The sequence below is a fragment of the Oncorhynchus mykiss genome, chromosome 24, assembly GCF_057628025.1.
Source record: "Oncorhynchus mykiss isolate SJ-2025 chromosome 24, ASM5762802v1, whole genome shotgun sequence".
Lineage (NCBI taxonomy): Eukaryota > Metazoa > Chordata > Actinopteri > Salmoniformes > Salmonidae > Oncorhynchus > Oncorhynchus mykiss.
The window spans coordinates 12,755,762-12,781,040 of NC_143045.1; the positions used below are offsets into that span (position 1 = coordinate 12,755,762).

General features: G+C 40.9%; 1 protein-coding gene and 1 pseudogene across 4 annotated transcripts in view; one reads left to right on the plus strand and one right to left on the minus strand.

Annotated features, from left to right (window-relative positions):
• Window positions 1–1,468, minus strand: part of LOC110503324 (alpha-2-macroglobulin-like) — a 40,554-nt pseudogene extending 39,086 nt beyond the window's left edge. The window contains exon 1 of the transcript XR_016491249.1: window positions 1,452–1,468. The product of XR_016491249.1 is annotated as an alpha-2-macroglobulin-like (transcript). The remainder of the gene's footprint in view (window positions 1–1,451) is intronic.
• Window positions 1,469–2,638: 1,170 nt separating this feature from the next.
• The window catches only part of LOC110503754 (alpha-2-macroglobulin), a 32,777-nt gene continuing 10,136 nt past the window's right edge, over window positions 2,639–25,279 (plus strand). Inside the window, exons 1-26 of one of the 3 annotated variants that reach the window (XM_021582259.3) lie at window positions 2,639–3,135; window positions 3,721–3,901; window positions 4,229–4,385; window positions 5,017–5,069; window positions 6,008–6,028; window positions 6,341–6,506; window positions 6,625–6,709; window positions 8,105–8,255; window positions 8,386–8,506; window positions 10,413–10,522; window positions 10,678–10,848; window positions 11,094–11,327; window positions 11,543–11,627; window positions 13,558–13,703; window positions 14,299–14,448; window positions 15,969–16,118; window positions 16,328–16,415; window positions 20,245–20,404; window positions 22,459–22,684; window positions 22,857–22,983; window positions 23,112–23,233; window positions 23,321–23,372; window positions 23,446–23,529; window positions 23,667–23,843; window positions 24,754–24,829; window positions 25,047–25,203. In XM_021582259.3, the coding sequence (XP_021437934.2) occupies window positions 3,050–3,135; window positions 3,721–3,901; window positions 4,229–4,385; window positions 5,017–5,069; window positions 6,008–6,028; window positions 6,341–6,506; window positions 6,625–6,709; window positions 8,105–8,255; window positions 8,386–8,506; window positions 10,413–10,522; window positions 10,678–10,848; window positions 11,094–11,327; window positions 11,543–11,627; window positions 13,558–13,703; window positions 14,299–14,448; window positions 15,969–16,118; window positions 16,328–16,415; window positions 20,245–20,404; window positions 22,459–22,684; window positions 22,857–22,983; window positions 23,112–23,233; window positions 23,321–23,372; window positions 23,446–23,529; window positions 23,667–23,843; window positions 24,754–24,829; window positions 25,047–25,203 (3,336 nt within the window). In that variant the 5' untranslated portion in view covers window positions 2,639–3,049. The remainder of the gene's footprint in view (window positions 3,136–3,720; window positions 3,902–4,228; window positions 4,386–5,016; window positions 5,070–6,007; window positions 6,029–6,340; window positions 6,507–6,624; window positions 6,710–8,104; window positions 8,256–8,385; window positions 8,507–10,412; window positions 10,523–10,677; window positions 10,849–11,093; window positions 11,328–11,542; window positions 11,628–13,557; window positions 13,704–14,298; window positions 14,449–15,968; window positions 16,119–16,327; window positions 16,416–20,244; window positions 20,405–22,458; window positions 22,685–22,856; window positions 22,984–23,111; window positions 23,234–23,320; window positions 23,373–23,445; window positions 23,530–23,666; window positions 23,844–24,753; window positions 24,830–25,046; window positions 25,204–25,279) is intronic. The other 2 variants (XM_036961978.2, XM_090218331.1) reach the window with 2 other exon arrangements.

The following is a 25,279-nucleotide window of genomic DNA, read 5'->3' on the forward strand; positions in this document are numbered from 1 at the left end:
AATACAGATAAGAATAAGAGCTAAAAGTAACAAGTAATTAAAGAGCAGCAGTGAAATAACAATAGCGAGACTATGTACAGGGGGGTACCGTTATAGAGTCAATGTGTGGGGGCACCGGTTATTTGAGGTAGTATGTACATGTAGGTAGAGTTATTAAAGTGACTATGCATAGAAGACAACAGAGAGTAGCAGTGGTGTAAAGAGGGTGTGTGTGAGGGGGGGGGGGGGGGGGGGGGGGGGGGCACTGTAAATAGTCTGGATGGCCATTTGACTACTAACATTCTGTATGGAGGAATGGTCTAAGATACCTCCCAATGTGTTCTCCAATCTCATAAGGCGAGGGTGCTGGATTATTGAAAACAGGGAATCCAATCCTTTTCACCCTTATCTTTTTGAGATGATTGGTATTACTTGTTAAACAAAATATATTTCTCTGAACAATTGTATTAGTATAAAATAATATAATTGTTTAAAAAAAATGCTTACCATATACAGTTGCGAGAAAAAGTATGTGAACCCTTTGGAATGACCTGGATTTCTGCATAAATTAGTCATACAATTTGATCTGATCTTCATCTTAGTCACAACAGTAGACAAACATAGTGTGCTTAAACTAATAACACACAAATTATTGTATTTTTCTTGTCTATATTGAGTACATAATTTAAACGTTCACAGTGTAGGTGTTACGGTGCGTGAATGAGGACCCAAAAGCGAATTAACGTAAACAGAGCTTCTTTAATAACAAAACATACGTAGGCTCAGATGGACAGGCAGATTCCGACAGGACAGGACAAGGTTGCAGCAAACACGACGATAGTCTGGTTCAGGCATGAATAACACAAACAAGAATCCGACAAAGACAGGAACAAAAACAGAGAGAGATATAGAGGACTAATCAGAGGGAAAAAGGGAACAGGTGGGAAAGGGGTGACGAGGTAGTTAGGAGGAGACAAGGAACAGCTGGGGGAAAGAGGGGGAGAAAAGGTAACCTAATAACGACCAGCAGAGGGAGACAGGGTGAAGGGAAAGGACAGAAACAAGACACAACATGACAATACATGACAGTAGGTTGGAAAAAGTATGTGAGTCCTGTCAATGAGAAGAGATTGGAGATGTTGGTTAGAGCTGCCCTGTGCTATAAAAAAATACTCACAGAATTTGAGTTTTCTATTCACAAGAAGCATTGCCTGATGTGAACCATGCCTCGAACAAAAGAGATCCCAGAAGAATTGTTGACTTGCATAAAGCTGGAAAGGGTTACAAAATGATCTCTAAAAGCCTTGATGTTCTTCAGTCCACGGTAAGACAAATTGTCTATAAATGGAGAAAGTTCAGCACTGTTGCTACTCTCCCTAGGAGTGGCTGTCCTGCAAAGATGACTGCAAGAGCAAAGGGCAGAATGCTCAATGAGGTTAAGAAGAATCCTAGAGTGTCAGCTAAAAACGTACAGAAATCTTTGGAACATGCTAACATCTCTGTTGACAAGTCTACGATAAGTAAAACACTATACAAGAATGGTGTTCATGGGAGGACACCACGTAAGAAGCCACTGCTGTCCAAAAAAAAACATTGCTGCACGTCTGAATTTTGCAAAAGAGCACCTGGATGTTCAACTGTGCTTCTGGCAAAATATTCTGTGGACAGATGAAACTACAGTTGTGTTGCTTGGAAGGAACACACAACACTATGTGTGGAGAAAAAAGACACTGCGCTCCAACATCAAAACCTCATCCCAACTGTAAAGTATGGTGGAGGGAGCATCATGGTTTGGGGCTGCTTTGCTGCCTCAGGGCCTGGACAGCTTGCTATCATCGACGAAAAATTGAATTCCCAAGTTTATCAAGACATTTTGCAGGAGAATGTAAGGCTATCTGTCCGCCAATTGAAGCTCAACAGAAGTTGGGTGATGCAACAGGACAACGACCCAAAACACAGAAGTAAATCATCAACAGAATGGTTTCAACAGAAGAAAATACACCTTCAGGAGTGGCCCAGTCAGAGTCCTGACATCAACCCGATTTAAAATGCTGTGGCATGACCTCGAGAGCAGTTCACATCAGACATCCTAAGAATACTGCTGAACTGAAACAGTTTTGTAAAGATGGATCGTCCAACATTTCTCCTGACCGTTGTGCAGGTCTGATCCGCAACTACAGAAAACGTCTGGTTGAGTTTATTGCTGCCAAAGGAGGGTCAACCAGTTTTTAAATCCAAGGATTCACATACTTTTCCCACCCTAAACTGTGAATGTTTACACGGTGTGTTCAATAAAGACATGAAAACGTATAGTTGTTTGTGTGTTGTTAGTTTAAAAAGACTGTCTGTCTAGTGTTGTGACTTAGATGAAGATCAGATCAAATTGTATGACCAATTTATGCAGAAATCCAGGTAATTCCAAAGGGTTCACATACTTTTTCTTGCCACTGTAGCTCAATGTTTGTAATATTTATTTATATTATTTTTATTTATAGTCTTTTTTGCTCATCTTTATCAAGAGATCCAATCATTTTTGAACCCACTGTATATTATAAAGGGGCGGCAGGTAGCCTAGTGGATAGAGCGTTGGGTCAGTAACCGAAAGGTAGCAGGATTGAATCCCCGAGCTGATAAGGTACAAATCTGTCATTCTTCCCCTGAACAAGGCAGTTAAACCACTGTTCCCTGGTAGGCCATCATTGTAAATAAGATGTTCTCAACTGACTTGCCAAGTTAAATATATATATATATTTTTAATATGGACTAAGTAAAAAACAGGCATTGCATGCAAACTATTGAGATGTAATCAGGTCATAGTGCAAGCCAATGTCCTGCACTGTACTGTAAGTATATTGATGGTGCATGTGTAGTCTCCATGCCAGAGAATCTGCCAATCACTGAAAATCACTGTTGTTGACACAAATTGGTCAAACATTCACAAGACTTTAACTTCAATCATTCCTCCTGGCTACACCAGTTCCCCTGCTTGTACTCTACACAGTGCAGTAGGGAAGTCTTGTCAGTAGGAATACTGGGACATAGGCTGACTTTTTATTTCTCTCATTGAGTCATGGTTCCTTCTGGGCTTCATGTTTGGAGATGGATATTCTTTGCCTGCTTTCACTGGCTTTGTTTCTGTCAAGAAACTCCAAGATCGTAAGTAAATCTGCACAGTCAGTTAGACTTTAGTAATCAGATGTGGCGTCTCGTCCTGAGCAAATTTAGAACTGTTTTTCATCTACCCTTTCTGCAGATATTTGTTCTGTGTATTTCACCTATAAGTATAGGCTTTTTAAAAAGGAATCTTTATTTTTTTATCTTAATTATTATTATTTATTTTTTTTGGCCCACCCCTCCTCTTTGGAGGACAAAATAAACGTGTTTATTTTGTTGTTACATGTACTCTGTACACACATTTTACTTGCATGGCGCCGCAGGAAATGCAGACGAGCATTGTGTTTGACATAAATTAATTGAAAACCTGCACTAACACATATTATGTGTTAGTGCATTGCACTTTTCATGCAACCTGTCTACTTTTGTCCAGATAATTGCGGAATCACATATCAAGCAACATTATGGACAAAACATTCAAATCGTGTTGCTGCAGGATTATTTTTGCTATAACAATACTTGTGAAATTAAGATTCTACATCTGTAGTTTCTTTTTTAGAGGTGCACTCTCATTTTGTACTAATTTTCCTGTATGTTTGCTGCTGTGCTGGCATATGTTCTCTCTAGGGTTTACATGGTAGCCATTCCTGCAGTGATCCAGGCAGGCTCAGAGGCCAAGCTTTGTGCCAGTCTTCTGCAGCCCAACGAGACCCTGGTCATGACCATATCTCTGATTGTTGATGAGCAGAGCAAAATTATTCTCCAAGAGAGTTCTGACCAAGAGTTTCACCGCTGCTTCCAGTTTCAGGTCAGCCAGCACTGGTCGACATCCAGAACCATTCCAATAAGAGTATACAGTACTTCTCAGCTTTGTGATGCATCTCTTCATTTTAGTGCAATGCTATCTTATTTGATGGGAAATATCAATGTGGTGGCCTACCAAAACTTTTCTGGGATTCAAGCTAAAATTTGACATAAAAAAGATGACATTAACTACTGAAGAAAAAGCATTTTTAAAACACACTGATGAAAGGAGAAGTGATTGAATCTTCACAACCTTGACATTGTTGCAGCACGTTCTTACCAACTAAGCCACACTGGATCATATGTCATTGGTTCATTGTCTCACTGACAGGCCCCTAAGGTGGAGAGTGACCAAGTGCAAAACTTTAAGGTGGAGGTTCGAGGTGAAACTTTTCTATCGACAGAGGAGAGAAAGGTCATGATCAAACCCTACAGTCCGATGACATTCATCCAAACGGATAAACCAATCTACAACCCAGGACAAACAGGTAATTTTACACAGAGCCAGTGACCTACACAATTAGTCTCCTTGCTAAGAAACAGGACAATTAGGTGGGAGCATGTTTCTATGATGGTTTGCTCTGTCATCCCAGAGACACTTGAAACAGCACCATCAGGTGCAGATCAAGAACAAATCCGCTGTGGGTTCACTCAGACAGAATATGTACACTGGCATTTGAGCCAACATATCACATGTTACAAACTGTTCTTCTCCTGGACATTATCCGTTGATTCCAATTGGCTCATTCATCACTCCTACTCTCCCCTGTAACTATTCCCCAGGTCGTTGCGGTAAATGAGAATGTGTCAACTTATATTGACAGTGTAAATATTTTCAGCGAACTCAGTGCAGTTTTCCTTTAACTGCAATTGATTGAATTGGGGCCTTAGTACCAACAGTGTAAAATACTATCCAGAGTAGCTGTCAAAAGTTTGTCTTGCTAAATTCTGGTAACTTTCACAAAAATCCCAGGTTTTACAGAAATCCTGGTTGAAAGATTCCTGGAATCTGGGAATCCTTCAACAGGGATTTCTGGAGAATCTGGGAAATTTAGCTAAATTATGCTTCTAAATTTCTCATTGAGTGCTTGTCTTTGTCTTTTCATTGTCTTTTTACAGTGCAGTTTAGAGTGATCACCTTGGATACCAATTTTAGCCCTGTCAATCAGCTGGTGAGTCTTGAAAATGATTGAATATTGAAAACAATGACATCTATTTCATCTTCATTTGGATCAGTATCTCAACTACTTAAAAAAAAAGACAAATACAGAAGAATCTCAAGGATTGTTTCACATTACTGTCTGATAGATGTAGCAATCAGGTATCATGTAACACTATGTATGATATTGTCCAACCAACTCAACTCTACGGCCTTGTGGTTAGTGTCCTCCTTGAGAATGGAAGATTTAGGGTGCCAAGCCTTACCAAAGAACGGGATCAGATGCCTCTCTACTTGGCACTGAACATTAAGGAGATGGATTGAGGTTAATGCCCAGCAATAGACTAGCATCCTGTCCAGGCTCCTTCACTCTACAGAAACAGGACATAGGCTCCTGCCTTATGGACAGGGACAAGGCTTATGATGGACAATATACTGTAAATGGTTATTTTAATTCAGTAATCAACTAGCCACAACATGTTATACACATCTCGTTAGTACTCCATGAACAATAAGACTTTGGAAATGGGAAATGTTTTGAACAACTATGGGGCAAAATCCAAATCTTTAGGCCATGTTTGTTTGATAAGGCTACACAAACATTTGAGACCCATAGCACTCAGTGCAAAGGTTCTGCAGAGGTTCTCTAAATAAACCTGCGTGTGTGTATTTTAGGGTCCTCAAACATTCACCACAGGACATGGGATTTTCAATTAATTTACTGTAGGTCAGATTGGAATGTATGGGATATTTTTCCTGAGATTGAATTAATCTACTGATTTTATTTTAAAGTCCCAGTGCAAATACTACATGTGATATTTAGTTGAGGAGACAAACCCAAGCACCTGCCTAATTCCTATAGTTGCATACAGCTTTGTTCCTCAGTTCATTTTGGGGGAATTTTAGTTATTCATAAAACATTAACCAACCTTTTGTCTTTGTCCTTCACAGTACAATGTTGTGGAACTTGAGGTAAGACCCTTATTAGTCTGTCAAAAATACTACAACATGATAAGACGATGACTCCACCAGCTAGGTAGGTCATCATTCATTTCCACATGGCAGTTACCAGAATCCTCCATATCAGCTATATGTGAACACATCTGGGCCACCTTCAGTAAGCAAACTTCAGAACATTAAGAAAGAAATGTCATGAATAGAACTGACGTGACTCCTTATTCTACATGTCAGACAGGCATGTTTGGCTTACATAACATGTTTGTATCTGAACGTTCCACAGTCTTGTGCCCTGCTAAATGTGTCCCTTGTTCTATGAATAAACAGGATATTCGTCAGAACAGGATTGGACAGTGGGTCAATACATCATCTAGCGGCAACATTCTGCAGCTTTCACACCCCCTGAACTCTGAAGCACCCGTAGGATTATATGCTATTGTAGTGTGGATTGGTGATAACAAAATATACCATAACTTCAAGGTAGAAAAATATGGTAAGTTGAGCTTCTTTATTTACCTTTCATGCTCGGTAATATTATGGATCTGGCAGATGAATCATTAAATCACAATCCAGGAACATTCATGAGTTAACTGCTGTTCTATTATATCTAGTTTTGCCAAAGTTTGAGATCAAAATGAACTTCACCGATGAGATCAGCATTGTTCAAGAGGAGTATAAATTAGAAGTGTGTGCAACGTGAGTCTACACTATCGCCGTTTTGCAATGCACTGTTGTTATGTGTAACTCCACTCATGTCACTGTCTAATTAATCGCATTGCGCAAATGCAGACTTTGAGTCAAATACTAATTTAATTATTTGAATTACTTTTGCATACATCTCAAAATAAGTATTTACCGAGTGGCGCAGTGGTCTAAGCCACTGCTGTACCTGGTTCAAATCCAGATTGCATCACATCTGCCTGTGATTGGTCCCATAACGTGGAGCTCAATTGGTCAGGGTAGGCAATCATTGTAAATAACAATTTGTTCTTAACTGACTTGCCTAGTTGAATAAAAAAATACAAGTAATTCAGTATTGGAATGTATTTGGAAATACAAACATTTTAATACTCCATACATTTCAACCCATGTCTGTTTGGTCCTAGGGGTATTTAGAATAGTGTATTTGGAAACAAATACTTAAATATGCATGTATTTGGGCCTCTCGGGTGGTCTAGAGCACTGCACTGCAGCGCTAGCTGTGCCACCAGAGACTCTGGGTTCGCGCCCAGGCTCTGTCGCAGCCGGCAGCGACCGGGAGATCCGTGGGGCGACGCACAATTGGCCTAGCGTCGTCCGGGTTAGGGAGGGTTTGGCCGTTAAGGATGTCCTTGTCTCATCGCGCACCAGCGACTCCTGTGGCGGGCAGGGCGCAGTGCACGCTAACCAAGGTTGCCTGGCGCACGGTGTTTCCTCCGACACATTGGTGCGGCTGGCTTCCTGGTTGGAGGCGCGCTGTGTTAAGAAGCAGTGCAGCTTGGTTGGGTTGTGTTTCGGAGGACGCATGACTTTCGGCTTTCGTCTCTCCCGAGCCCGTACGGGAGTTGTAGCAATGAGACAAGATAGTAACTACTAACAATTGGATACTACGAAATTGGGGAGAAAAGGGGATCATATTTAAAAAATAAACTATAAATATGCACGTATTTGAACCCAGATCTGTGCTAATGACAAAAACTAAATGAAGACCTACAATGCTACTACTGCTCAAAGTTATAAATTGCTTCTAATAATTTAAAAGTTTGAGACAGTGGCATTTACATGAACAGCTGGGCCTTTAGTCATAAAGCATCTCAGAGTAGGATTGCTGGTCTAGGATCAGGTCTCCCCCTATACATGTGACACAAACGATTACACTGATCCTAGATCAACACTTATACACTGAGAGGCTTTATCAATACAGGTCTAGATGCATTGACAATGTTGAAAGTACTTGACTTAAAGAAAGCCTGCAGGTATAATGCATTTTAAATTGTTGTAAGCAGCATGTATGAGCCTTTGTAATGTCTCATATGAGGTTTACAATATACTATGTCTCTCTAAGTAGGAAATCTGTTGTTTTTGATGCTTTTCATTATGAAATAAAATCAGATACACGTATGGACAGCCTGTACCTGGAAAAGCAGAGGTAGAGTTGTGCCGACCTTTAAGGAACGATGTATTCATATCAATGAGAATTGATGTGGAAACTCATCGAGAAGTTCCTGATTATACAGCCCCCTGTCATAAAGAGTCAATAGAGGTCTGTATGCTTTCCTGAAGAAACTATCATCAGTATAATTGTTTTTACCAACATATTACATTTGAATGTGATGTGGTTAAATGTATTTAAATCAGTTCTTAATGTCTGTGGTTTTGCTTGCTTTTCCCAGATGGACCAAACTGGCTGTGCTTCTCATGTCTTCAACATGTCCATTTTCACAAAGAATGGTGGAGAGAAAATGCTCATAGACAGGTTTAGTTTTAATGCAAAAGTAGAGGAGGAAGGGACAGGCAAGTCATTTATCACAAGAATTTGGAGTTGGGAAAAGTGATGACAACATTTGCCTGCAATCAAATGAAAACAGATTTTTTGAATTGAGAGTGAAAGGCATGATGTCAATATGTTTAATAAGATTGTGGAGACCTGTGTTTGACCTTCGGTGCTACACCATAATGTTATATACAGTGGGGCAAAAAAGTATTTAGTCAGCCACCAATTGTGCAAGTTCTCATACTTAAAAAGATGAGAGAGGCCTGTAATGTTCATCATAGGTACACTTCAACTATGACAGACAAAATGAGAAGAAAAAAAATTCAGAAATCACATTGTAGGATTTTTTATGAATTTATTTGCAAATTACGGTGGAAAATAAGTATTTGGTCACCTACAAACAAGCAAGATTTCTGGCTCTCACAGACCTGTGTACCTCTTCTTTAAGAGGCTCCTCTGTCCTCCACTCGTTACCTGTATTAATGGCACCTGTTTGAACTTGTTATCAGTATAAAAGACACCTGTCCACAACCTCAAACAGTCACACTCCAAACTCCACTATGACCAAGACCAAAGAGCTGTCAAAGGACACCAGAAACAAAATTGTAGACCTGCACCAGGCTGGGAAGACTGAATCTGCAATAGGTAAGCAGCTTGGTTTGAAGAAATCAACTGTGGGAGCAATTATTAGGAAATGGGAGACATACAAGACCACTGATAATCTCCCTCGATCTGGGGCTCGACGCAAGATCTCACCCCGTGGGGTCAAAATGATCACAAGAACGGTGAGCAAAAATCTCAGAAGCACACGGGGGGACCTAGTGAATGTCCTGCAGAGAGTTGGGACCAAAGTAACAAAGCCTACCATCAGTAACACACTACGCTGCCAGGGACTACAATCCTGCAGTGCCAGATGTGTCCCCCTGCTTAAGCCAGTACATGTCCAGGCCCGTCTGAAGTTTGCTAGAGAGCATTTGGATGATCCAGAAGAAGATTGGGAGAATGTCATATGGTCAGATGAAACCAAAATATATATTTTTGGTAAAAACTCAACTCGTCGTGTTTGGAGGACAAAGAATGCTGAGTTGCATCCAAAGAACACCATACCTACTGTGAAGCATGGGGGTGGAAACATTATACTTTGGGGCTGTTTTTCTGCAAAGGGACCAGGACGACTGATCCGTGTAAAGGAAAGAATTAATGGGGCCATGTATCGTGAGATTTTGAGTGAAAACCTCCTTTCATCAGCAAGGGCATTGAAGATGAAACGTGGCTGGGTCTTTCAGCATGACAATGATCCCAAACACACCGCCCGGGCAACGAAGGAGTGGCTTCGTAAGAAGCATTTCAAGGTCCTGGAGTGGCCTAGCCACCAACCCCATAGAAAATCTTTGGAGAGAGTTGAAAGTCCATGTTGCCCAGCAACAGCCCCAAAACATCACTGCTCTAGAGGAGATCTGCATGGAGGAATGGGCCAAAATGCCAGCAACAGTGTGTGAAAACCTTGTGAAGACTTACAGAAAACGTTTGACCTCTGTCATTGCCATAAAAGGATATATAACAAAGTATTGAGAAACTTTTGTTATTGACAATACTTATTTTCCACCATAATTTGCAAATAAATTCATAAAAAATCCTACAATGTGATTTTCTGGATTTTGTTTCTTCTCATTTTGTCTGTCATAGTTGAAGTGTACCTATGATAAATTACAGGCCTCTCATCTTTTTAAGTGGGAGAACTTGCACAATTGGTGGCTGACTAAATACTTTTTTGCCCCACTGTATATATGTTTTTAATCATGTTTTAAAATATTGTGTAAACTGCACTGCAATTGACTTCTGCATTGTGAACGGTCATTGTGCATCATGGTGGCATGTGTTCTTGTTAAATAAACCATCCTATTCTCATTTGTTTTCCTTTAACAGGTATTACACGGTCAGAGAAAAAACACATAGCGCTCTCCTATGTGATTGGAAAACTCACGTTTGTTGACACACCCAAAATCTATGAGCATGGATCAATTATCGAGGGCAAGGTAAGTCCAGATCCAGTGTTATTGTTCCTTGAACTTTGTTGAATTGTGGATGCCATTTGTTCTTTGACATTCCTGTTTACTTAACTACTAATGGTAGGTAACAGTGACAAACAGATGTAGCATGTACTATGTAACATTACTCCTTTTTTCCTCAGATAAACGTTGTTCACTTCAACAACACACCTATCTCTGACATGTTAGTCTACCTGTTGGAGAAGAAAGGCTGGTCCTCACATCGTCTCCAGAACCTAACCACGGACAGTCATGGCGTTGCCAGTTTCTCCCTCAACACAACCACTATGCCCAAAGAGGATATTAACCTCATAGTAAGTATTCCTATGATTCCGTTTGAAAGATTCTGAGACTCTTTATGCTCAATCCCAAATCACCCCATTGACCCTACACCCTGAGGTCTATCATGCTCTTGTGGAGATCTGAGAAGATTCCATTGGTATAATAAGCAATATGGTGAAACTTCCACCTATCCTATCAGAGGGTGAGGTGGAGCTCTATGGGTCGATTTGGGATTGGGCCTTTCGTTATACTCTCTCTTCCCTCTGTTGCTTTCCAGGTTAGCAACACACCAGAAGCAGAGAACCCTAGATACAGGGTCCCCTATTTCAACAGAGGGCAACACATACTCTCACTGATCCGGCCCACTGCCCCTCACAGTAAAACATCCAGCTCTCTGGCTATTCAGAAGATGGAGAAACCACTGGCATGTGGGGAGGAAGTGTCAATCACCATCCAGTATGCTATCGTAGGGGAGACCATCCCAAAGGGCTCCGTGGATGTCATCTACCTGGTGAGTAGAACCAGAAACAAGTTGTGACAAACTGCAAACCCAGGGTGCATCCGAAATGGCACCCTAATTCCATAGTACACTATTTTGAACAGGGTCATTTCAGACATAGTCCCAGCCTCTCACCTTTAAAGGAAGGATGTCCCTATACAACACCAATACTCCTCATCATCTCCTTATTCCTGACTTGATGGGAAAACTGTTTTTCCCTCCTCCAGGCCTTATCCAGAGGGGCGATACTTCAGCATGGACATATGAAGGTTACTGTACAGCAGGGGAGTCCTGGTGAGGATGATTTATTAAGTAATTATGGACCTACTGAGAGGTGCTTGATGACAATGACAGTGTGTAAGGTTACATGCGCACAATAATGCGATTATTGTGGCTAGGCAGATTAATATAACACTTAGATTAAAACGTTTACATGCTTTGCAAGAAGAACACTTTCCCTAATAATCCTGTTAACATGGAAGTCTGAAATCAGGCTACTGATAAATAAACGTTCAGCCAAGTTCAAAATAAAACTTTTTACCACAGCCACCATGCTATTTTTGGGAAGCATATTTGATTCTGAGTTCGGACATTTATAGTGTGTATGCGAAAACGACTTAGAAAACACATACATTCAAACTCACTTCCCTTGCGCTAAAGAAGGCAGATCGCTCGGATAGTGCTAGCAAATGAGCAGATCAAATACACTGCTGGAACACCATTAAGGTGTTTACATGTTTGCATCACCGAATAAGGTATTTACAAATACTAATAATTTGAATAATTGTACAGAAAACCAGGGGCCTCATTCATAACCGTTGCGTAAATTTAACACTAAATATCTGCGTGCACCATTTCTGAAAAGACTGCACATACACACACAAATATTGAGATACATAAACTTGGTGCATGCCATACATAAGCATGTTTCTGATTGTACATCAGACCTGTTATAAAACTGTGCGCGAATCAACAAGCATTATAACTCCTCCTAGAAAACGCTCCTCGTTCACCTTTTAAGGTATTGGAATTAGGCCAAGACAGTCTACAGGAAATAGTAATGTTGAACTTGATCGAATGTCTTTGGAGGTGTTGCCAGAATGATTTTTGCAGTGACATTTGCTGTAATCTACCAGGCCATTTCTGAAAAACAAAACCAATTGAAAATTGTTGTGGACCTTTAAACAGATCGCAGTTGTAAATGATAACCTGTTCTCAACTGGCATACCTGGTTAAATAAAGCTTAAATAAAAAATATCGTTTGAATGCAATGTTTTGCATATTTTTTTCCCTAAACATAAATATGCTGCACTGCCCACGAATTCTGAAACATTGTCTAAAATGAAAACTACAGTAGGCCTACTTATAGTGGTAGCCTACACACTTCAATACAAACAATCAACTGTTAAATACTGTATGGTATAAACCGCGCTCCCTGTCCAATGCGAAAAGTAAAAAAAACAGGCTATTATACTGTAATTTCACATCTAATAAGCCCAATTACGTGTGCGATGCACATGGTAATTTCTTGTGTGGCTATTTCGGGAATATGAACTCATTATGGCCAGAAAATGTGAGGAATTTATTCTGCATGATATATGTATTATGTTTGAGAAATTCAAGTAACCTATCCTAACTTGCTGTAGGCCTATAGGCTATTTCGTGGGTAGCCTATGAAACCATCACAGCCAGAAAAGGTGAGGATTTATTCTGCAATGATCATGGTAATGAAATTAATCATTAGAAATGGGCATCTTTTAGAACGCAAAGATAAAATACATCGATTTTCGCTCTTCTCGCTAAGGGAAAAGTATTATTAGTAGTTGTATTATTATATTTAGCTACCTGTTTTTTGTTATGAATAAGAGTCATATATTCCTGCACAAGGCTACTTTTGCCATCTTGCAATGCAGTACTTCAACCACTAGAAACTGTGCGTACGCATGGTCTGAAGTTTACAGGAGGACAGGCACATTCCCACTTCAAATTCAGTTTTTATAAATACCAACTTTTGAGTGAAAACTGGGCATTCATGTTTAGGGGCATATTTTGTGCATACCCAACGTTTTATATGCCCCTGGTGTTTTAATCGGTGTATGCTTTCTTTGAGTTTGGTTTTACACCGATTAAGATAAAGAGTAAAGTGACTATTGCATAATCTGTTTTCAGCTATAATCCGTTTAATATCGAATTATTACGGTGCATGTAAACGTACTCAGTGTGATATGCTCTTGCTTTGCAGTAACTGAGGGTGAAGTCACCTTGAAGTTGGCCGTGGTTCCAGAGATGACGCCGTTGGTACAGGTCCTGGTGTACAGTATGCTACCCAGCGAGGCTATAATCGCCCACAGCATGAACTTCCCCACTGAGAAATGCTTCAGACACAAGGTGTGTGTGTGTGTGTGTATGTATGTGAAAAATATGGGTTGTTTATGAATTCGAAGAACCAATAAAAAAACGTAGGTGCTGGATTTTAGACTGGAAGCAACCACCACAGGTGTCCGTTCAGAACACGAGCAGGAAGCAGTAGTTCTAGTTCTAGGGTTTAATGAAGATCCACACACAGAAATACAACACCACCCTCTCTGATACTAACGTTAATTGTGGTTTTGTAAAAGAAAGTATAGGAGAACTTAGGCTATAGCACAGTATGGGAAAAATATGCCTATTTGCATGTCAACAAACTAAACTGGACCCAAACACATGCTAGATGCACAAATAAACAATGGAGCAATGCAGAAAGATCAACACATTATAAAACATAATAAGCATGAGCGACCTACAACCGGAAATTGCCTAGCACCACAGACAAAAGCTAACACATGCTAATCGCTAATAAGCATGCTAAATAGTAATGCATTCCCGACGACAATGCTCATGCTGACGCTAAAGGGAGTACACAAGCTAGCTAGCAACCATTTTAACACAAATTGTACATATTTACAACAGACACTAAAGGTGTATCATGTATCCTGTGTGCCAGGTGTTTGTGGAGTTCTCACCCTCAAAAGCAGTCCCAGGGGAGGAGACCACCCTGCAGCTCTCGGCCCAGCCCGGCTCCCTCTGTGGCCTCAGTGCTGTGGACAAGAGTGTTCACATCATGGAACCAGGGAAGAGGCTGGATGCTAACAAGGTAACAGAGCTTACTGAAGTGAATGTCAACAGTCATACCACCATATAAACAGCTTTTGTGGTGCTGGCCACAACAACCAGCTTCAGGGGAATTAGAAGTGACTACAGCAGACTTGGAGTGGGTCTGTTCACAGTGGGCCATTTAGTGTGCTGGAAAGCATATCCATATTGATACTTAAAGTGGAAATGTGAGTTATAGATCTACGTGAATGCAAGTCTAAGAAGCAGTATATCTGTTCTATGTGTGCTATTTCTATTTTACTTTTTTTTGTACACCATCTTCAAACAGCTGAAACACCAATATTTCACAGTGGTTTAGATGGTACAATGATTCTCTACACTATACTCACATGAGTCAGCGGCATACACTACCGTTCAAAAGTTTGGGGTAACTTAGAAATGTCCTTGTTTTTGACAGAATCACTTTTTTGTCCATTAAAATAACATCAAATTGATCAGAAATAGAATGTAGACATTGTTAATGTTGTAAATGACTATTGTAGCTGGAAACGGCAGATTTTTTTTATGGAATATCTACATAGGCGTACAGAGGCCCATTATCAGCAACCATCACTCCTGTGTTCCAATGACACGTTGTGTTAGCTAATCCAAGTTTATCATTTTAAAAGGCTAATTGATCATTAGAAAACCCTTTTGCAATTATATTTGCACAGCTGAAAACTTGTGCTGATTTATTTATTTATTTTTATTTCACCTTTATTTAACCAGGTAGGCTAGTTGAGAACAAGTTCTCATTTACAACTGCGACCTGGCCAAGATAAAGCATAGCAGTGTGAACAGACAACAACACAGAGGTACACATGGAGTAAACAATAAACAAGTCAATAACACAGTAGAAAAAAAAGAAACAATAGAACTTGTCGTCTTTAGACTAGTTGAGATTGAGAATCTGGAGCATCAGCATTTGTTGGTTTGATTACAGGCTCAAAATGGCCAGAAACAAAGGACTTCTGAAACTCATCAGTCTATTCTTGTTCTGAGTAATGAAGGCTATTCCATGCGAGAAATTGCCAAGGAACTGAAGATCTCGTACAAAGCTGTGTACTACTCCCTTCACAGAACAGCGCAAACTGGCTCTAACCAGAATAGAAAGAGGAGTGGGAGGCCCCGGTACACAGCAAGAGGACAAGTACATTAGTGTCTAGTTTGAGAAACAGACGCATCACAAGTCCTCAACTGGCAGCTTCATTAAATATTACCCGCAAAACACCAGTCTCAACGTCAACAGTGAAGAGGCGACTCCGGGATGCTGGTCTTCTAGGCAGAGTTCCCCTGTCCAGTGTCTGGATTCTTTTGCCCATCTTAATATTTTATTTTTATTGGCCAGTCTGAGATATGGCTTTTTCTTTGCAACTCTGCCTAGAAGGCCAGCATCCCGGGGGTTGCCTTTTCACTGTTGACATTGAGCATTTCTTATTAGACAAGTCCAAGTAGTCACTGCCTTCTGTTTGGTGCCCAATGAACAAGGTCATTTCACGTCTCCTTATTGTCTCATTCCAGATATTTGATTTGTTACCAGTCAAGGAGACAACATACATTCCCTACGAGCTTGAAGATCCAGTGTCATGTTTACGTGTAAGACCAAGGAGATATGTAAAACTATACCTAGATGGAATAACTGACAGAAATGGACCTTTTGAAGTTTTTCAGGTAACTTCTGCCTTGTTTTCTCTTAACTTGAAGCCTGTTTTCACCTCTCATAAGAATCAGTTACCATTCCGTTACCATGCATTCATCTTCTTAAATTATACATTTCTAAAAAAGCCTTTTTGAGGCAAAAAATACATATAGAATAGAAAAATTAAACGGAGACATTCATTAATTTTGAACTCTCTTGTTTGTGATTCTGATATTTCTAGAACCTAGGACTGAATCTGGCAACTAACTTGGTTATAAGAGTACCTTCCTGCCTAAGTTACAAGGGGAAAGAGTACCATCGCCCCTATGGTGAGATGTCCTCCTTACCACGTCTTTGGTGAATCTTGGGAAATGTATGGTTTATGTTATTCTAACATAGCTTGTGTTAGGTTCTAAACTATGAAAAGCTCAAGCCAAGTTTATTCAGCCATAGGGTCAGACAGCTGAACAGACAAAGACATAGTCACACAAATCAAATCAAACTTTATTTATCACATGCGCCGAATACAACAAGTGTAGACCTTACCGTGAAATGCTTACTTGCAAGCCCTTAACCAACAGTGCAGTTCAAGAAGAGTTAAGAAAATATTTACCAAATAAAATAAAAAATGATAAAGTAACACAATAACATAACGTTAATGAGCTATATACACAGGGTACCGGTACCGAGTTAGTGTGTGCGGGTACAGGTCAGAGGTAATTTGTACATGTAGGTAGGGGTGAAGTGACTATGCATAGATAATACGCAGCGAGTAGCAGCAGTGTACCAATCAAATGGAAGGGGATGGAGGAGGTCAATGTAATAGTCCAGTAGCCAATTGATTAATTGTTCAGCAGTCTTATGGCTTGGGGGTAGAAGCTGTTAAGGAGCCTTTTGGTCCTAGTTTTGGCACTCCGGTACCGCTTTCTGTGCGGTAGCAGAGAAAAGTTTATGACTTGGGTGAATGGAGTCTCTGACAATTTTATGGGCTTTCCTCTGACACCGCCTATTATATAGGTCCTCGATTGCAGGAAGCTTGGCCCCAGTGATGTACTGAAGATGCCGAGAAGTTGCCATACCAGGCGGTGATGCAACCAGTCAGGCAGGATGCTCTCGATGGTGCAGCTGTACTTTTTGAGGATCTGGGGACTCATGCCAAATCTTTTCAGTCTCCTGAGGGGGAAACGGTTTTGTCGTGCCCTCTTCACGACTGTCATTGTGTGTTTGGACCATGATCGATCGTTGGTGATGTAGACACCAAGGAACTTGAAACTCTTGACCTGCTCCACTACAGCCCTGTCGATGTTAATGGGGGCATGTTCGGCACCCCCCTTTTCTTGTAGTCCATGATCGGCTCCTTTATCTTGCTCACATTGAGGGAGAGGTTGTTGTCCTGGCACCAGTTCTCTGACGACCTCCCTATAGGTTGTCTCATCGTTGTGATCACTGTTGTGTCATCAGCAAACTTAATAATGGTGTTGGAAGCGTGTTTGGCCACGCAGTCGTGGCTGAACAGGGAGTACAGGAGGGGACTAAGTACACACCTCTGAGGGGCCCCAGTGTTGAGGATCAGCGTGGTGGATGTGTTATTGCCTACCCTTACAACCTTGGGGTAGCCTGTCAGGAAATCCATGATCCAGTTACAGATGGAGGTGTTTAGTCCCAGGGTCCTTAGCTTAGTGATGCGTTTTTGTGGGCACTATGGTGTTGAACGCTGAGCTGTGGTCAATGAACATCATTCTCACATAGGTGTTCCTTTTTTTCCAGGTGGGAAAGGGCAGTGTGGAGTGCGATTGAGATTGCTTCATCTGTGGATCTGTTGGGGCGGTATGCGAATTGGAGTGGGTCTAGGGTATCCGAGAGGATGCTGTTGATGTGAGCCATGACCAGCCTTTCAAAGCACTTCATGGCTACCGACGTGAGTGCTACAGGTGGTAATCATTTAGGCAGCTTACCTTCGCTTCCTTGGGCACAGGGACAATGGTGGTCTGCTTGAAACATGTTGGTATTACAAACTCAGTTAGGGAGAGGTTGAAAATGTCAGTGATGACACTTGTCAGTTGGTCAGTGTATGCTTTGAGTACACGTCCTGGTAATCCATCTGGACCCGCTGCTTTGTGAATGTTGACCTGTTCAAAAGGTCTTGCTCGCATCGGCTACTGAGAGCGTTATCACACAGTCATCCGGAACAGCTGGTGCTCTCGTGCATGCTTCAGTGTTATTTGACTCGAAGCGATTATTAACAGCATTCAGCTAGTCAGGTTGGCTCGCATCACTGGGCAGCTCGTGTCTGGGTTTCCCTTTGTTGTCCGTAATAGTTTTCAAGCCTTGCCACATTCGACGAGCGTCAGACCCGGTGTAGTAGTATTCAATCTTAATCCTGCATTGACGCTTTGCTTGTTTGATGGTTCGTCTGAGGGCATAGCAGGATTTCTTATAGGCGTCCGGATTAGTGTCCCGCTCCTTGAAAGCGGGACTCTACAGTCCTGTAGAGTAGCATCTGCGCCATCTGACCACTTCCATATTGAGTGAGTCACTGGTACTTCCGGCTTTAGTTTTTGCTTGTAAGCAGGAATCAGGAGGATAGAAGTATGGTCAGATATGGCAAATGGAGGGCGGGGGAGAGCTTTGTATGCATCTCAGCGTGTGGAGCAAAGGTTGTCTAGAGTTTTTCCCCCCCCTCTGGTTGCACATGTGACATGCTGGTAAAAATTTGTTAAAACTGATTTAAGTTTGCCTGCATTAAAGTCCCCGGCCACAATGAGCACCGCTTCTGGGTGAGCATTTTCTTGCTTGCTTATGGCCTTATAGTTGGTTGAGTGTGGTCTTAGTGCCAAGATCGGTCTGTGGTGGTAAATAAATGGCTACGAATAATACAGATGAGAATTCTCTTGGTAGATAGTGTGGTCTACAGCTTATCATAAGGTACTCTACCTCAGGCGAGCAATACGTTAAGACCTTAATATTAGACATCGCGCACCAGCTGTTAATGACAAAAAGACACACACCCCTACCCCTTGTCTTACCAAAAGTAGCTTCTCTGTTCTGCCGGTGCAGAAGTGAAACATCAGTGAAACATAATATATTATAGTTCTTAATGTCCCGTTGGTAGGATAATCGTAATCATAGGTCATCCATTTTTATTTTCCAAAGATTACATGTTAGCAAGAAGAATTGATGGAATTGGGAGTTTACTCGCTCGCCTACGGATTCTCAGAAGGCAACCTGATCTGCGTTCTCTTTTCCTCTGTCTTTTCTTCATACAAATGACGGGGATCTGGGTCTGTTCCCAGGAGAGCAGTATATCTTTCTCGTTCGACTCGTTAAAGGAAAAAGCTTCTTCCAGTCCGTGGAGAGTAATCCCAGTTCTGATGTCTAGAAGTTATTTTTGGTCATAAGAGAAGGTAGCAGCAACATTATGTACAAAATAAGTTAAAGCATAAGTTACAAACGCGAAAAAATGAACGAAATCGCACAATCAAATCAAAGTTTATTTGTCACGTTCGCCGAACAGTGAAATGCTTACTTACAGGCTCTAACCAATAGTGCAAAAAAGGTATCGGGTGAACAATAGGCAAGTAAAGAAATAAAAACAACAGTAAAAAGACAGTGAAAAATAATAGTAGCGAGACTATATACAGTAGCGAGGCAATAAAAGTAGCGAGGCTACATACAGACACCGGTTAGTCGGGCTGATTGAGGGCATGTAAAACGTCAAACATCCTCTTCGGCACCACAAGCATTGGTATTTAACCCTTCCTCCTATGCTGGGTCTCCTCCTTACACATCGGAACAGCCAGTTGCTAGACAGAACTTTAGTGATATCTGTTCTTACTCAATTCATCTGACCTGATCTCAGCCCAAATACCTCACTCCTCCCCAACTCACGGCTGTCCTGTTGACTTGTACCAGACTGTGGCCCTTCTCCTTCTCACAGGATTCCTGATGTCTAACAATAACATATTCTCACAGAATGGAAATGTTCTACATTCCCCTCTCTCCCTCAGTGATGTGGATATTTCATGTTTTCAAGTTTAGAAGTCAGAACCCATCACCTGATTAAACCAGTCCGAACACTGCACGCATCACCGTTGAAAGCGGCATTCAGTCTGGTTTGACCAGGCTGACTCTAACACGAGAATTACTGTTTTGTTTTAGTATACTACAGAGAAGAACCCCAACCTGTGAAGAGCATGGGTCAAGTTGGACTTGGTGGAGTACCCGGTGATGGATTTGGTGCCGCTCCAGCTCCACCACCCATACAGACAGTCCGTACGTTCTTCCCCGAGACATGGATATGGGATCTTGTAGAAGTTGGGTAAGAGCACTGCACAGTGAGGCTGTTGCCTTATAGATTGGATGGCAGGACATCACAAAAAATAATGCTTGTGCATCGTTGAGGCAGAAGGCTGTGTGATGTTATCATTCTGAACTGTCAGATAGTTAGCAACAATGACAAGATGCTGCCATGTGGGGAATAGTCGGTGGCTCGTTTTAGCTCGTTGTATCTTGTTATTGATACCATGTTTTGAGTCATGTCATGTCTATGCTAATATGGCAAAAATTATTTAGCTAGCTAACCAACAACTGTAACGATGCATTTGAGATACAACAAGTTCTCATTGTACAAATGTATTTAAGTTTTCAATAAACATTTGGAGGCAAAATATAGTTTACTTGTTGTCAACAATCTAAGCCAACCCTGTCTGCTTTGCCCCATAGTTGCGTACGTGTCGGTTTTGTTGCAAAACAACCAACCCGCCTATATCAAAACATACATTAGTGGTCCAGATTAGGAACCTGTACCTCATTAAACTGCAGTACAGAGTAGGGGTGCGTGGTGTAAATTTATACATTTTTTTACATTCAACATCACTCCGTAAAGGGAAATCTAGTATTCTTTCTACCAAAGATATCTTCATATATTTCAGGATGTTGTGTATCCCTGGAAATAATCAGAATTAATGTAAACATTAGAGTATTGAAAACAAAGCTTGTCCCAAATTTTTTTTCTCTTGGCACAATTTACCCCACAGTACAGGGTAAGTAAGCTGCCTACACATTTCTGTACTGAACAAAATATTACCACTACCTTTTTAAAACCATAGCTAGGTTTCCCTCCGATTGGGGACAGATTTCCATGCAAATATTTAAAAAACTCATAAAAACAACATGCATATTTGCCCACCAGATATGTTTCCATCAAATTTACTATATGATGAGATTATTATGGACATTATTTTTATTTGTCAAATGACGGCCAAGCATCGATCATCATGTCACCAGAATAAAACCCTCAATATTTATTGTAAAAGAGCATTAACCTCATCACCATTTTATGAAGTTCTTCATAATTTATTTCATCTGTAGCCTAATACTTTCCCTAGTCGTAGTGGGAGGACCGCATGATTCCAAGTTTTACTTAGATATGATGGTTATTATATCAATATTTGTGCATAAAAGCGTTTCTACCGCCATTTCTCGCATAATTTGTTTTACTGACACAAAAAGGTCCCACCTTGTCTAGCATATTTATTGGGGTCAACAATTGAACATTTTTACAGACAAATGATCTGTTTCCATCAGGCCATGAATGTTTTTATCCGACGTACTTTATGCGCGCAAGACGGTTGGATGGTAACTTGGTTCATATCTCTCTATTTCCGAAACACAATTCAACACAAACACAACAGCTTTGTCTTTTAAGCGTTTTAAGCATTTTTTAAAACCTAACAAACGCTTTGTACTTTAAAAAAACAACACTTTTAACACAGGCCAGGCCTGTTACGTCATATCCCAGCGATAACCTCTTGCATTAAGGGTTGGGCGGATTACTTGAAAAATGTAGTCCGTTACAGTACTTGAGAAATAAATTCATCAGCAATGTAATCGATTACTCAAAATGAGTAACATAATCCGATTGCCTTTTATTACTTTTGGATTACTTTCACTCCTAACACCAGATATTTTAAAACGTTTAAAAACATTCATCTAATACAGCATTATTTTATTTATTAATGTGAGTATTTCCAAATTGGGAACTAGTGTGCTATCTATTCGATGTAGCTTGTAGAGACCCCAAATTATGTATAGAACAATCTTAATTATCTGCTTTAGATACAAGGATCATGAAACCTATAACACAATAAATTAATATATGTTTTTTGGACATAAGTTGCTTGCCACTTTTTCCATGTGGTTTCTTCCTTTACAGACTCCATCAAATAATTACTTCTTACTAAATATTTGGTCAAATTATACATTTGGTGTATGGGTTCCTAGAAACAAGTGTGGCTCAATTTACCCATTTGGCTAAATGTTTCTATTTTCACTTAGTGGCTTTCTGTTTGACCTTTGACTTCTTTATTACAGGGAATCTGGAACACTAGACATTCCCCTTACAGTCCCAGACACCATCACCACCTGGGAGACAGAGACATTCTGCCTGGCCCCTGGCGGCTTCGGTCTGGCTCCTCCTGTGGAGATCACTGTCTTCCAGCCTTTCTTCCTAGAGCTCACCCTGCCCTACTCCATCATCCGTGGAGAGCATTTTGAGCTGAAGGCCACTGTGTTCAACTACCTGTCCAAGTGCATCATGGTACGGCACTGCATCATGATCATTTCTTGGGTTGTTTCATGAGTTTCTCGAGTTGTATAAAATGTTGTGTTTTGTTGCAGTTTGCCTAGTCAGTGTTTATTTATTTTTTATTACACCCAGTGTATCAGTCTTGGGTTTTCCATGTTGTCTTACAAGTGTTCCTCTTGGGCAGGTTTCTGTGACTGCGGCTCCTTCCTTAGACTACACTCTCACACCCCTGAATGATGTCCAGTATTCATCATGCTTGTGTGCCAATGGACGAAAGACCTTTAGTTGGACAATGGCACCCTCTGTCCTGGGTAAGTCACCAGTCTCCATTCAACTGTTCAAACAGCAGAATGGATGTTAATCTGAGTTGTGTACTCTCAGTCAGCCTATTGGATGTTGTGTAACCTGTGTTGTGCTCTGTTTGTCAATGTGTGTGTAGGGGATTTGAATGTGTCCGTTAGTGCAGAGGCTGTCCAGTCCCACACTGCATGTGACAATGAGATTGTGAACGTACCAGAGAGAGGACGTATCGACACAGTTACAAAGAGCCTGCTAGTGAAGGTATGTAGTCTACTGCTGTTATGGAACTTACTGATGTACAGATACCATCTAGTGCCTTTGACTGAAAACAATCTCATCTCCTCTCAGGCAGAGGGAACAGAGAAGACCGACACCTACAACTGGTTGCTGTGTCCAACTGGTCAGTAATGCATGAATGTTGAATGTTCACTTTTATTGATCATCTCCATTCATCTTATCATCTGTGTCCACAGGAGAAACTCTGACAGAGAAGGTGGAACTGCAACTCCCCAAGAATGTGGTAGATGGGTCTGATCGAATTTCTCTCTCAGTCCTGGGTAATATACCATTGTATCATTTAGAGGTGTAGTGAGTTTTTTGAGGCATAGTGGTGGGAAAAGCAACCCTTCTCCAGCGATAATGCTGCTGTTTGCTAAAGAGGTCAGTCTTACAGAAGTCCCATGTTTCTCTGTAGGGGACATCCTGGGTCGGGCCCTCAAGAACCTGGATGGACTGCTGCAGATGCCGTATGGGTGTGGAGAGCAGAATATGGCCCTCCTCGCCCCCAATATCTACATACTCGAGTACCTGAGGAACACTGAGCAGCTCACTCCAGCAATTCGAGACAAGGCTAACAAGTTCCTCACTAGTGGTAAGAGTCCCTCAACATATAGATCGTATTGATTAGACACCAAACGGAAGAAAACTGACTGAAACAGGGCTGAATTTGTCCAATCAGAACCTTTTTTAAAAAAAATTGAATTAAAAAAAATACGTTTCACCACAGTGTGCCCTAATGACTGTGACCCTGCTATCATGTAAATTATAGAGCTCCAGCAGAGATGACATCAGTGTCTTATCGACAGTGCATCACTGACCCAGCACATGTAGGGACTTCGGGATGTTTTCCCACTGAAATAATTTGATCAGAGAATATTGAGGATGCATCCCAAATGGCACACCCAGGGTTGGGGAGTAACTGATTACATCTATAATCTGTTCCTTGTAATCTGATGACCAAAAAAAACAGTCACTGTAATCAGCTACCAGCTAAAATATTGTAATCAGATTACAGATACTTTTCAAAATCTAGATTATTGCCAATTTAAATTCAGAAAGAATGTTTGCTGAAAAACACATTGACACCTTCCTGTTTCCTCAATGACATTCAATTCAGCATTGAAAAGGCTGTTTGAGTTTGTTCCACCTGAGCATGTCTGACCACAAGTCACCAAATGTGTTTGATGGATACTTTATCTTCTATGCTTCTTAAGGGGAAAGTCATCCAAAAGTAACAAAGTAATCAGATTACGTTACTGAGTTTGGGTAATCCACAATTTATGTTACTGATGCCAATTATGGACAGGTAACTAGTAACTGTAACGGATTACCTTTTAGAAAGTAATCTACCCTACCCTGCCTATTCCCTACATAGTGCACTTATTTTTTCCTGGCAAAAGTAGTGTACTATATACGGAATAGAGTGCTACTTAGGGCAGACACTCAGTGACTATAAAAAACATTTGGTCACTTTATTGTTCACTCTAAAAACACACCGACAGGTTACCAAAGGCAGCTGAACTACAAGCATTTTGATGGTGCATACAGCACATTTGGACAAGGCTCGGGGAATACTTGGTGAGTATAGTGTTTTTCAACTACTGGTAAACACATTATAACTGTTTGTTTCAATTAAGTATTGACCAATCAAATGGCATTGTCTCTGACAGACCATGGATGTGACATCAGTTCAAATAAGCTGTCATTGCATGTAATGTCAAGCTCTAAGTCATGTTATTGACAACCTTATGTGGGTATTATGACGGGACATTCAAATCAAGTTTTCTTTCCTCAGGCTGACTGCTTTTGTCTTGAGATCCTTTGGCAAAGCACAGTCTTTCATTTATATTGACCCGGCGCAAATGAAAGAGCCCACGAGTTGGTTGGAAAGTCAGCAAGGCAAACATGGGTGTTTTGTCAGATTGGGGAAACTCTTTAATAACAGAATGAAGGTACTTATTGATATCAAATGTATAATTGATAATAAACTGAAGGAAGATGGAAGAAGATGTAGTTGTGTGTCTCATC